At 38.7% G+C, this 13,160-nt stretch overlaps 1 protein-coding gene across 1 annotated transcript in view; it reads right to left on the bottom strand.

Annotated features, from left to right (window-relative positions):
* The window catches only part of LOC121925489 (limbic system associated membrane protein), a 653,060-nt gene extending 647,402 nt beyond the window's left edge, over window positions 1-5,658 (bottom strand). Inside the window, exon 1 of the mRNA XM_042457699.1 lies at window positions 5,631-5,658. Coding sequence (XP_042313633.1) covers window positions 5,631-5,643 — 13 coding nt within the window. The 5' untranslated portion in view covers window positions 5,644-5,658. The remainder of the gene's footprint in view (window positions 1-5,630) is intronic.
* Window positions 5,659-13,160: the final 7,502 nt, after the last annotated feature.

Here is a 13,160-nt window from a genome sequence, read left to right as displayed (position 1 = left end):
TTCTCTCAGCCCATGGGTGGGCAGCTAGGTAGATCTCAAGATATAGTTGGACTTCAACTCCCTGTGCCCATACCTATTGTAGGCACTTAAGAGGAATGATAGGAATTGTAATCCAATAACACCTGGAAAACCACAATTTGCTTTCTGTTATCTCAGTCCAATACTTCCTTGTTCCACTAGTATAAACTAATAATACTATTTTGTTCTGTATTAACTAGCCTGATTCTAGAACAAGTTGCTTTTAGGAACCTTCTTCCCCCAGTTACTTGAATATTTTCTCTTCCTCCACATTTAACAAAATGTCCCATTCTCACCCATTCTCCCAATTAAGAATATGATGGAGAATTTAAAAAGGACAGCTTTGCTCAGAATTAGAACAATTTTATGTCACAAAGAAAGGAAGGTAGAAAAGTTGAATCTGGAAAACAAATATTGAGATTCACAAGGTGGAAGAGAGGAAGAAATAGTAATGGTTATTATCAGTGACTAGTGGGGGATAAATATGTGATGGAGTTTCCATGTACGAATGTGGACCAATCTGTATTCCACAAGAGGCACCCAACAAGAATGCTTTAAATTTTAAACAGTCCCTTCAGCAGTCAATTTCAGAAGAACATGGACTCATAACGCCTCGCCAGGAAAACTTTCAGTAACCTAATGTGCTGTAATTATAAAGAGCCCTCTTTTCCTGTCATTACTCATTGAACACCCAGTCACTAGAAGTCAAGCCGGGCAACCTATTAGCAGCTGATGATACTACTTTTCTTACAAGCAATGCTGGAATGTGCAGGGATGAGGGAAAGTGGGATGAGAGTGTGAGCCTTGTTCTGCATTTATCTGCATTCAACTGAATTTCAGAACACAACACATACAAATGCACAGGTCTTTCCATATGGTCAAGAAAAGCAAGGATTTTTTCCCTCCTCATCACATGTGCAGTGCTTATACTATGGCACACCAGATCATTCTGATAGTTTCCCAAGGGACGCATATTCCTGCCGTGTGTTTAGTCTACAGATTTACGGTATGAGAAGGCTTCAGGTTGCTCAAATATAATCCTATTTTCAAAGTTTCATTTTTAGAGATACAGAAATAATCACACACTCTTGTCTAGAGATAGATCTTGATTGTTGACTATTCAGTTTCCCCTCTTCATAATCAAACTGCATTATTATGGCCTCTTCTTAACTGCTTATGACAGCTAGGAAAAGAAGGCCAGAGCCTGAACAAATGTGTGAAGTCGAAGGCTTTCATGGCCGGCATCCATAGTTTTTTGCGGGTTTTTCAGGCTATGTGGCCATGTTCTAGGAGAGTTTCTTCCTGACGTTATGCCACAGATGCTGGCGTAATGTCAGGAAGAAACTCTCCTAGAACATGGCCTCATAGCCCGAAAAACCTGAACAAATGTGTTTTGTACAAGCAATTTTATTACCAACATATACTCTTCTAGCTGTCATTATGAATGTTCATATCTCCAAAACTCCTTTGCATAATCTCTTATGGCTGTAAGGTGTTTTAAGGCTCATTCATCATGAGTGGGGCCTGAGAGGGGCAGAATTCAGGGTTGTTTGCTCAAATTAGATGGACACCATCAAGCCAAAATACACTGAAAAACCATATCCTGGTGAAGGGGGAGAACTATGGGAAAATCCCACTTGAAATGTGTCTTCCCATTAAGACTCAGAGAAGTCTAGCCCTTTTCTTTTTAGATGTAACTGAAAATACAGTGTCCAAAGTGGCCATTTTAACTTCAGACAACTTCAAACGATACTAGAACATTTAATTATGATATAACCTTTAATAGTCTAGCATCCTCTTCTTAAGATAAATGAGATATTTTCCTCAATTAGTAGGTGAGATGAATTATGATTTGTGAATGCTTCCACCGTTATAACAAGATACTTCTGTTTTTACTAGGAGTAAGACCCATTACTCTACATGGGCCATATGTTTATGCATTGGTGCACAGGCTTGCATTCTAACGTCTCACTTAAATATTAAGCCAGCTGAGATTTTCATCTTTGTTCATATTTATCTGGATGAGTCCCAATCTTGGATTTTTATTTTCTAATGTGACCCACCCACTTGCCCTTCTGAAATGTTCCACAAAACAGTTCAAACTGAAGGATTGCAAGGTTCTAATTGGGAAAGGAAATTATATCTATATCTCCTCTAAGCCATAGTACATTGCTTTTGAAATGCTAAAGAAGACTCACTCTGATCTTCAGTGGAATGCCCTTGCAGTGCCACCAGCGTTTTATTTAAAGGAAAAGATACCACACACACAAAATGCTTTGTCCCATTTCAGTGCCTTCATTAGACAACTGACGGCCTTTCATAAGAAACAAGGCGTTTTCTACTGTGGCACTGTTGCTATGTTCTTTGCTAATTTGAATTCCAAAAGCTGAAAAAGTGAGATAGATAATTTTCAAGTAAATGCTTTCTAGCAGCTAGATGAAAATTGGGTAACTCTGACAGACTACCAGAAAAAGGAAAAAAAAAAAAAAGAAAATTGTAGACATGAAATGGAAATACTTAAAGAAGAAGTCAGAAAAAGCTGAAAGCCACTCCCATTGCAGGCTCTCCACATCAGCTGGGTAAAAGAAATCAGGTGAAACTGTGTAGCATTCACCTCTTGATTGGATTTGCTCTTACAGCTTCATTAACTTCATAATTGCAATCTTGCCAATAAAGATATCCATCTCCCTGTATTCTTAAACTCATCCATCTCTCCATACATCTGTCCAAACACATGGCATTTTTATGACAGAGTATTAGAGGAACAGTAGAAAATTCAGATGAGCTCCATTTTATAAAAGTGTCCATTGCTTAGTCCATTGAGTTGGTTGATGACCGGATGTGTTATGGAGTAAAAGGTGCCTACTGAGAAAAAGATCCAACAAATAAGAGTTCAAAGGTTGATTCCAAAGAAAACCATTTGTATGGCTCACATGAGGAAATTCAGAAAAGCTAGATTCCGCACATGAGTAAACTCAGCTTCTTTTCTTTCTTTCCATCGACCCTTCCTTATTTCATGCTAACATTATTTCTCAAGAAAAAAGGAAACCAGCCTGCATCTCTTGCTTTCTGTGATTTTTTAAAACCATGAGGCAGTTCTCCATTGTGCACATGCATCATTATGTCACATTGTTAGTGTTTGCCTGCAATGCCACCTGTCCCTCTTTACAAAATGATGTCTTCTGTTTCCTCCCCACCCCTCACCCTGAGCTATTAACTAGTACATCACTGGATAACATTGCCATGAGTATACTCAGTTACAATGTAGGACTGGAAAGAAGAACCTGAAGATCATCCATTTTCTAGACAGAAGTAGCTAATCATTATATATATATATATATATATATATATATATATATATATATATATAGAGAGAGAGAGAGAGAGAGAGAGAGAGTTTAATTCTATTTAAGTGAACCAGTTTAATCTACTCATTGATGCTTCTCCTCCAACTTGGGAGCTGTAATTTTAGGAACTACAAGAATGCTCTGGTAGTTACAGTGGTATCTGCTGTAAATGGGTAGTGCAGATAATCCCATAGTCTGCACAAAATCATCTGTTGATACATACCCTCCAACCGTCCCAATGTGGCAGAAGCAGTCCTGATTTTTCCTCTGTTATTCCACTTTTTCAGTTTCTTTTAAAATATCTGAGGGCCTGAACAGACAGGCCAAAATAAAGCTGCTTCGGATCACTTTGAAGGTATGCTGTTTAAATGACATATGCATCTTTAGAGGCCAGAAGCTGTGCCAAAGCGTTGTTTCAGTTCTTAGGACTGGAGCGTGGCTTTAGCATGACTTTTGGCCTCTTAGGACACATGCATCATTTAAACAGCATACTTCCAAAGTAGTCTGAAGCAGGTTTATTTTGGCCTGTCTGTTTGGGCCCTGAGTTTCTCTTTCTTCCTCCCACTTTCCTTTGTCTTCTGCTTATTTCAGTTACTGCAAACTGAGTCAGTGCTTAGTTAACTCAGAAGGGAGGAGAGAAGGGGGCAGACTCTTTTCCTTCCGTGAAAGTTCAAGCAAAAGCAACCTGCTGTAGCCCCGTCCAGCCTGGATGTTCATCCTCAATAATAACTTTTCCATCATGACTGCACTGTCAGGTAGTCTGGCCATACGTGCTCCAGTTTTCATCTGTGAAATGTTGGGAGAGCTGATAATACTGTTCCTCTATTACACAACTTTTGACTGCAAGCAGGCAAAATAAGTCTTGTGATCGGGAGTATCCTTACAGCAAAAGTTCACTATACACATATTTAAGTATCCAAAAGAGGGAATCGTTTAAATACATGTCTCTTCCATTGTAGAGTGAAGGATCTCAATCCAAGAACATTTTTATGAAGTGACATCTTCTGTATAACAATCCTGATGTCTCTATGTCTAACCTGTCTTTGTCATGGTATTAGGTCTGAAATAGAATAGTTATGTGCATAGGCATCTTTGCTTTATATTTTATATAATGGCCTTTTCTGACACTTAAGATGATATCAGTATCTCTATAAAAAAAGTAACATGAAGCAGTACTGAAAAGAATATGTAAGTAAAGTCTGCATTGATCAAAATTTGCACGGTTGAAATTTGGATGAAGAATGGATTTGTTATCCAGAACCAAATGTCAAGTTTCCAGCGGGGGTGAAGATTTCAGTTTTAGCAGCTGACTGCTCATTCATATTGTCATTTGTTTCTTATGTTCTTTCTTTCTTTTGAAGTCATGTAGGTGGTTGATTAATGGTCTCAAGTCACCCAACAAAAGGAGAGTAACAAAACAGCTGCAATTCCAAATGCTGGAGTGAGGCACCACTAAAATTTGGGCAAACTTTTCAAAGGTTGCTCATTTGAATTCAGATATTTGTTAAAGCATATATATATACCAAAGTTCAGCATTTGAATTTGAAGTGCACTGCTTGTTTCATCCTTGAACAGAATCAATGAAAGACTGGGTAACAAATTTAGCCAGTCGTTCTTTGACCTCTCTCTGAATTTTGAGGAACCTTTTCCTTCATTCATTGGTGCGATTGTCAGGCTCTTTATTACTAAAGGGATGTCATAGTGTTTTGAGTGTTGGATTAGGACTCTAGAGAACAGGGTTTGAATCCCCACTCAGCCATGGAAACACACTGTATGTCCTTAGGCAAGTCACACCTTCTCAGCCTCAGAGGGAGGCAAAAGCAAACCCCCTCTGAACAAATAATAGGGTTATGATAGGTCATCATGTGATTGCCTTAGAGTAATCATAAGTCGGAATGATTTGAAGGCAGAAACAACAGCAAAAGTCCAAGATGCCTAAATACCTTGATGGGAGATTGCTAATGAGGAACTGGCAAAACTACTTTTTGAGTATTCCTTGCCTAAGAAAACCCGATTAATTTCATGGGTCAATAGGCATCTTGAGAAGACAAAGCCTCATCACACACAGAACACAAGGCTCCCTGTTGCCAAAACTTCATATTTCGTTGCCCCTGTGCTACATAATTGGCTGCTGGCTGTGGAATAGTCACAAACCTCACCAGGACATTGGGTAACTAAAGAGGAGAGGGGAGAACTTCAGTATGGACATTGTCATTGCCTGCAGCAGCTCCATATCTCCATACCAGTTATAAAACCTACATTTACCTGGGGCTGTCATGTGAAAGCCAAGCACGGAGAAGACAGGAAGATGCACAAACTCTGAAGCAGTGTGGGAGGACTGAGCAACGTCTCCATTTTTATTAAAATGAGATCACTTCAGATGACTGAAATTCCTTCTTGGGCAATTCTCTCACATAGCCTTGACTGCTTATATTCTGTGCAGCACTTCAAAGTGGCTGGTGATATGAAAAAGAAAGGCTGCCCAGAAAAAAAACAAAAACAAGGTGACAATAAAGTTACTTTAGGAGCCTAGTACAGCTGGCTGTTTGCTACTTATTGTTAGGCTCTCTGCTGTTTATTCCTCTTCCCGGGTGCAAGCTGTTACATTTATTAAGACAGACTCACCCTTCACTGTGTGTACCTCCTACTGTTTATATCTCTCCAAATTACCTTTGAAGCACACTTTTGGCATTCTCCTGAGTTTACTGCTTCTCTAATTGCAGTTCCAACAACTCTTATTATGGTGGTCAAAGGGCCACACTAAGGGCATGTCTAAAATTATTGTTTACTGTGGGTCAGGGACAGTTGGGACTTTCTGCTTTCCTTATGTGCACTATAGTGGACATCTGAGGAGAAAACAGTCTAGGCATTTATACACCCAGGAAATTGTATTGTGTAGAAGAGGGGCAAATGAGCTATAGACAAGGTTTCCAAAAAGGCATTATATCTCCAGATACATCTTTCTTTCTTTCTTTCTTTCTTTCTTCCTTCCTTTCTTTCTTTCTTTCTGCCTGCCTGCCTGCCTGCCTGCCTGCTGATTTTCACAGTTGTTCCAAATGGATACAAAACAGGGGGATTCTTCTGTGATTATTACAGTGCGCCTGCGTCATATGTGGTTGCACCATACATGGCTTTCAGTTTATGCTGAAAGCTGCATGCCGGAAGTGGTAATGGTGCACATGCCCATGGTGTGTGCACTGTGCCATGCTGCGGGCTCGAATGGGGCTCTAGCATACACGATATTTCCCTTATGCAGTGGGGTGGGGGGGGGACTGTACATTATGTGTTCACCACTTCACAAGTGTGGACAAATTCTAGGCAAGGTCATGTATTTTTTTTCCATTAAAAAAAGCATTTTAAAGGACCCATGTAAGTTTTTATAGGTCATAACCAACACTTTGAATTGGGCCTAGAAATAGACTGAAAAAACTGTGCTAGAGTAGTGGTATACTCTCCCCACCTCCCAGCATGTGAAGCATTTTGAACACTTAAAAATGATGATGACAATGATGATGATGATGATGATGATGATGATATAATTAAAAACTGAACAAATTAATCATGAGCATCTATTGAATGACATTACATAGAAATACATACAGCCATGAATCCTATTCTTAGTCTCAACTAGAGTAGACCTATGGAACAAGTAGAATCTACTTGCTGACTTGCCAATTTTCAGTGGTTCTATTCCAGTAGAGACTAACAATAGGAGTTAGTGAACTGCATGTGAATGTAGAAAGCAGATCTAACACTGGGACAACAGATGAACAGTAAAATGAAAGGCACTGAGAGAACGGTACACCAACTAGAAGCAAGTTAACCTGCTTTGTACATATGCTCCCAAATACTTCTGAATTAATGATTCCATTTAGTAAAGGGGGAAAAACACTGCTCTTGGCAGATTTCCTTAAAATGGTGGAAACATTTATCAGTTCACCAGCACTGAGGAACCAATCAATTGTTCTTGGTCAGTCTCTGGAATCAGCCTAGAGCATCTGTCCATACATATAGCAAACTTGACCTGATTTAGAGACCTCCAGAAACATAAATCTCCTTCTTTCACATACACAAATGCACAGAGGGATGCCATGTTGTGAGTTTATCAGGTTAAGGATGAGGCAGTCAAGCAAAAGAATAATTTCCAAATTGACAAGAAGGTGGGGAAAACCCCTTAAAAACCCTGAAAGCAATAACTGATAGCAAAGAAAGGTTTATTACAAAAGACGAGGAGGAGAGAGATTTTGATTCATATTCAGTCAAGAGTGCGAATAATGCATATACATTCCTCCCTCCGTTGTCGTGGTTCTGGAACTCACATCCCTCACTTATGCATGAGGGAGGAATGGGGGGGGGGGAATAATGCCTGAGGTGCATGCATGCTCTCACAGCCATATGCCTATATTAAAGTCAAAGGGGCTTGAATATATGTGCTTTTGCAAGGGGTCCAGAACAGAACCCTGGCAAAAAAAGGAGGGGTGACTGTACACTTTTTCAGCTGCAATACTGGTACACACACTTTAGCATTTTTTTAAATGACTCTATTAAAACATGTGTACAAGTCTTCTTCTATTTCTAGTATTAGTGGCAATTTCAATTATTTTTAGCCCTATGTCTGTGCATGCATGTGCTTATTGCATATGAACAAGTAGAATTAAATGTTTGCAGCCTAAATGGAGCTGGAAAAAGCCAACAATAAATATGTGAAAAATATATCAGGGACAGGAACGATCCTAACTTCCATTTGTACTAAAATTCTGTAGTGTTTGCCTCTTATGACCATTATGCTTCCACTTTCAAATTGCTAAAATGACTCTTCAGCAATAAACAGTGGGACGGTTATGCCTGTTGAGAGATGCCTCCTGCACTCTTTTCTAAATTCTCATGCAAGACTGAATAGCAAAGAGATGTGTGTTTTTTCTCTTTGTCATACAGTGTCAGACAGACTCAACATCGTCATCACCTGACATCCTAGGGCATCTGCCTAATACACTGAGAAAGGCTACCACTGATACTCACCCTAAGAAGCTCATATTGGACAATTAGATCAAATAGGTCTTCCATTTTACTTTCCCTCAGAGCCCCAGATTGATACTTCCCTAGTATCTCTGAAATATTGTGGAAAGGTAAAATAGCATGTTTACACCATTGGTAGATAGGCTCAATGTAGTGTAGTGGTTTGAACACTGGACTCTGGAGACAAGGGTTCAAATCCTCCCTCAGTTATGGAAACCCACTAGGGGATATTTGGCAAGTCACATTGTCTCATCCTCAAAGGTAGGCAAAAGCAAATCCTCCCTGAACAAATCTTGCCAAGAAAAACCCATGATAAGTCTGTCATAAGTCAGAAATTACTTGAAGCACACAACAAAAACAAACCATTGGTGGAGTGCTACTTTTTTTTTCTTTTTTTACAAATGGTAGGTCATCCATCAGCATAATAGGTTTCATTTCCTAGCACAATCTCAGATCTAGAGTTGCCCTATGTACAGAGATCCATTGGGTGAGGAACTACAAATAAAGGCCTAGACTAAATTTAGAGAAAGTATCACTCAACTATCAACTTTCAGGGCACTGCCATTGGTGGCTCAATATATTCAGAAACCGTAATTTGAAAGAAGTATGCATACAAAAGCCAAATGAAGTCAAATGTATTGGATTATGGCTCACATGTTCACAAACAAATGCATGCAGAAATAACATTTCCAGAATAATGCAAACATGATATGGGAACCTGTATGTTATACTTGGGGCTATGACTTAGGATCTTTTGGGAACTTATGTGGACTGATTTTGGACAGCAGGAGATCCATGGAAGTTATTGTACCTCTCCTCCCTCAGTCTGTAGCTACTGCTGTCTATGGGCCCAAACAGACAGGCCAAAATAAAGCTGCTTCGGGCTACTTTGGAGGTATGCTGTTTAAATGAAACACACATCTTAAAAAGCTGGAAGCTGCGTCAAAGCTGCTCTCCAGTCTTTAGGACTGGAGCATGGCTTTGGCATGGCTTCCAATCACTTAGGATGCATGCATCATTTAAACAGCATACTGCCAACGTGACCTGAAGCAGCTTTATTTTGGCCTGTCTGTTCAGGCCCTATATCTTTATAGCCTCAGCACCAGCAGCCATGTTTTATTGCTGTTGCATATAATTTCTTTTGTGTCTATGATGCCTTCATGCCTAGAAGAGACCAGAGAGATGGAGCAAATAATTTATTCCTGCTTTCTTCCTATGTTGGAAGAAAGTTCAAATATTTTACTGCCCCCCCCCCCTTTTTTTTTTAATCAGGGAGTTACAATAAAGGACACATGGTGCTGTGGAGAATAGAAAGTTAATGGGTGTAATTGACACCATAAGTTACTTTTCTGGGTGACACTAACCCTAGTAATGCCACTGAAAGTGGTGGTCCCAATTCACTATGTTGTACTAACAGTGCATGAGGTAAAGGAATGTTACATTAACACTAAGAGGGGAAAAAGCTCATTGAAGTGTTGTAACTATAAGATAATTTGTATTACAGGAGTGATAACGAAATGTGTACAGAAGCCTAGCCTTGGACATAAGTGTTTAGAGAGTTCCCTCAGATGACAGTAAGTTTCATTCCAGGTGTACATATTCTGGAGAAAAATAGCCTTCAAATGACAAATGATTACAGACCTGCAGCCAATGTGTCAGTTTTGAGAATTTCTTTATCATCTATAAATTGAATGATGGTTGTACAGCATGACACTGGCCTCACCATGAATTATTACTGACCTTCAGTTATTGATAAATAACAATCAGCTCTGTCCATATGTGATAGACCAAAATGGGCTGAGTGAAACATTTGTGTCAAAACTCTCATAGTGATGTGCTAGAACACTGTCACCTTGTGGTTACTTTGAGACATTATTAAATTCAACAAGAAGAGACTCTCTTGTATGTACCTGAGGAGCTTATCTCTTTCAGCTCTACAGAGAGCCCTCAAAGGGCTTGAACCTTTCCATTTTCAAAACAGCAATGCGTGTTTATCTCCAGGAAAAGAAATTCCTTTTTAATTCAGCAAACAAACACAAATCACACCTTTTCAGGGTTTTTGAAGGGTTGAAAGATGTCCAATTTTATAGACAATCTGCAAATATTGTGTCATAAAAGATAAGAATAGATAGGTGAAGCAAATTTAGCAAATGGATAGAAACAATTGAAAAACAGACACACTTGATCTTTTAAATTTCTTGTATTGCCCATCAGGTCAATTTAACTAAACAAAGCCAAGACCATCCTCACCAGAATACTCCAATTTAGGCCTAAAGAACTATGTTAGAAGAAAGTTAAAATATTTTAGTGGTCCCCTCCCCTCTACTTATCAGGGAGTTACATTAAAGGACACATGGTGCTATGGAGAATAGAAAGTTAATGGTTGTTAATTAAGCACTAGTAATTGACAAATGACATATTTATTGTAATTTAACAGTTCTGCAAATAGGTATAAAACCACAGTACACATGTTTAAACCTTAATAATATATTTGCTGTCTTCTCACAGCCTAGGTTAATATTCAGGCTGCCCCATTCTTTGTAAATTCCAATGGAACACATTTGGTCGCGAAAGTTATTGCACATTAATTAAACATTTGTTCATTACTGAAAACAAATAGGCTGATGTTAAATGACCTGTTCCGTCAATAGCAATTTCAGGTATGGCTGTTAAAGGATGGTTTTGGGTTTTAAGACAAGCACAGATCCATCACCCTTTGTATACACATTAGTACCTGTGCCAAAAGAATCAAAATTGTTAATATATGGATGTGTTGTTACTTTTCACTGTTTGAAAATATATGTTGCCAACTTAATACAGAAGATAACTGTGGGAGTTAAATGCAGCACAAAAATATAGTCAGCTCATTGTTCCTAACTGTAGCTGATGGCATATTATTTATTTATTTATTTTAAAAAGGAACACTTTTCAAATGCTACTGTTGGAATTGGGAAGTACAAATTATGAGGCTTTAAAGATGGGGGGAAAGAATTTGGAGAGTTTTGTAAGATTTGAAAGATGACACAAGAGAAGCTAAGGTGCACACTGACACTGACACTCTGATTATCTCATCGATCTTTTAACATTTGTATGGTTTAGTGCCACTTTCTGGAGATAAGTGCTTTTTTCACTTCCTCTGTTGCCAATTTTTCTGTTCTTGTCATTTTGTTTTTGAAAACTTTTCTGGCCATTCTAACATGCTGAGGAAAGCTGTAATGTTTGATGGTAAAACACTGATTGTCTGTGTTTTATATTACTTACTGTAAGGTTTGTGTTTTATTTCTGTTTTGATATATTAACATAGGATATTTGATTTTTTTTAAAAAATGCCTAAACAACAACAACAACAATTTGTATTATTTTGGGGAGACTTCTGAAGCTACACCACCTGCATAAAGATAGAACAACAGATTTTATTTTAGATAACTTTTTTTGGTTGTTTGTGCTTTTGAGCAGGTACATGGAAATCTTTTGTTCAAGCCTTTCTGTCATTGTTGGTGTTGTACATTTTCAAGTCATACCCAAATTATGGTGACCTTAAGGTGAATTTATGATGGGGTTTTCTGAGGCTGAGAGTGTGCGACTCACCCAAGATCACCCAGTGGGTTTCCATTGCTGAGCAATGGATCTTCAGAGCTGTAGTCCAATGCTCAAACCACTTCACCACACTCCACCACTACATGCAGTGGGGCTTACTTGATGACAATGCACATGGGACTGAGGCCTTATTTGTTTTTATTAACAACAACTTTCATGACTAAAATCTTGAGAATGAATAAAGAAAAAAACTGGTGGTATCTTCCTCTCTCTCTCTCTCTCTCTCCTCCTTTTTGGTACCTCTAAGGAACTACACTAAGTTCTTTAGTAAGACCAACAATGTGTATATCCAAAATCTAATTTAAAAACAACAACAACACACAAGCTATAAGCCTAAACATCCTGAAGGCACAAAATCATAGCTGATCTTCGAAGCTAAGCACAGTCTATCCTGATTAGTATTTGGATGAGAGACCCCCAATGAATAAGAGGTGCTGTAGGCTATATTTTAAAGGCTAGCAAAACCACTTGCAAGTATCCAATGCCTAAGAAAACTCTGTGAGATTAATGGGGTCACCATAAGTCAATAGGTGACTTGAAGGCATACACACACACAAAACCCTAGCAGAATCAATAATGCACTTTGTCACCACTTTAACTGCCGTGGCTCAATGCTATGGAATCCTGGTATTTGTAGTTTGTTGTGGCAGCTCTCTGACAGGGAAGACTAAATAGCTAACAAAATCTAGAAATCCCAGAATTCCATAGCATTGAGTCTTGGCAGTTAAAGCAATGATAAATTTCATTATTGCTGCAGTACTAGTGCAGTCAATGTTGATTGTAGATGGAAACAATTGTTAATCTAAAGTATGTATTAACAACTAGCATTTTTGATAATAATTTGTCATATTTTTTGGAAGACAGGGCTATTTTGGGAGGGCTATTCTGGGAGGGCTATTTTGAAAAAGAAACTATATATTCATGGCTGCAGGAGTTTACTGCATACTGTGCAGCTATGGACAAGTCTACATAGGGACCACCAAATACAGTGTTCAAACACGAATCAAGGAACATGAGAGACACTGTAGACTGGGCCAGCCAGAAAAGTCAGCAGTAGCAGAACACATTATAAACTATCTTGGGCATAAAATGCGATTTGAAAACACTAAAATTCTGGACCATACCAATGACTATCAGGTCAAAATGCACAGGGAAGCCACTGAAATCCACAAACACCTGGAC

This window comes from Sceloporus undulatus, chromosome 3, assembly GCF_019175285.1.
Source record: "Sceloporus undulatus isolate JIND9_A2432 ecotype Alabama chromosome 3, SceUnd_v1.1, whole genome shotgun sequence".
Taxonomy (NCBI): Eukaryota; Metazoa; Chordata; class Lepidosauria; order Squamata; family Phrynosomatidae; genus Sceloporus; species Sceloporus undulatus.
Note: the sequence above shows the minus strand (reverse complement) of the source record. Positions and strands in the feature narration are given on the sequence as shown.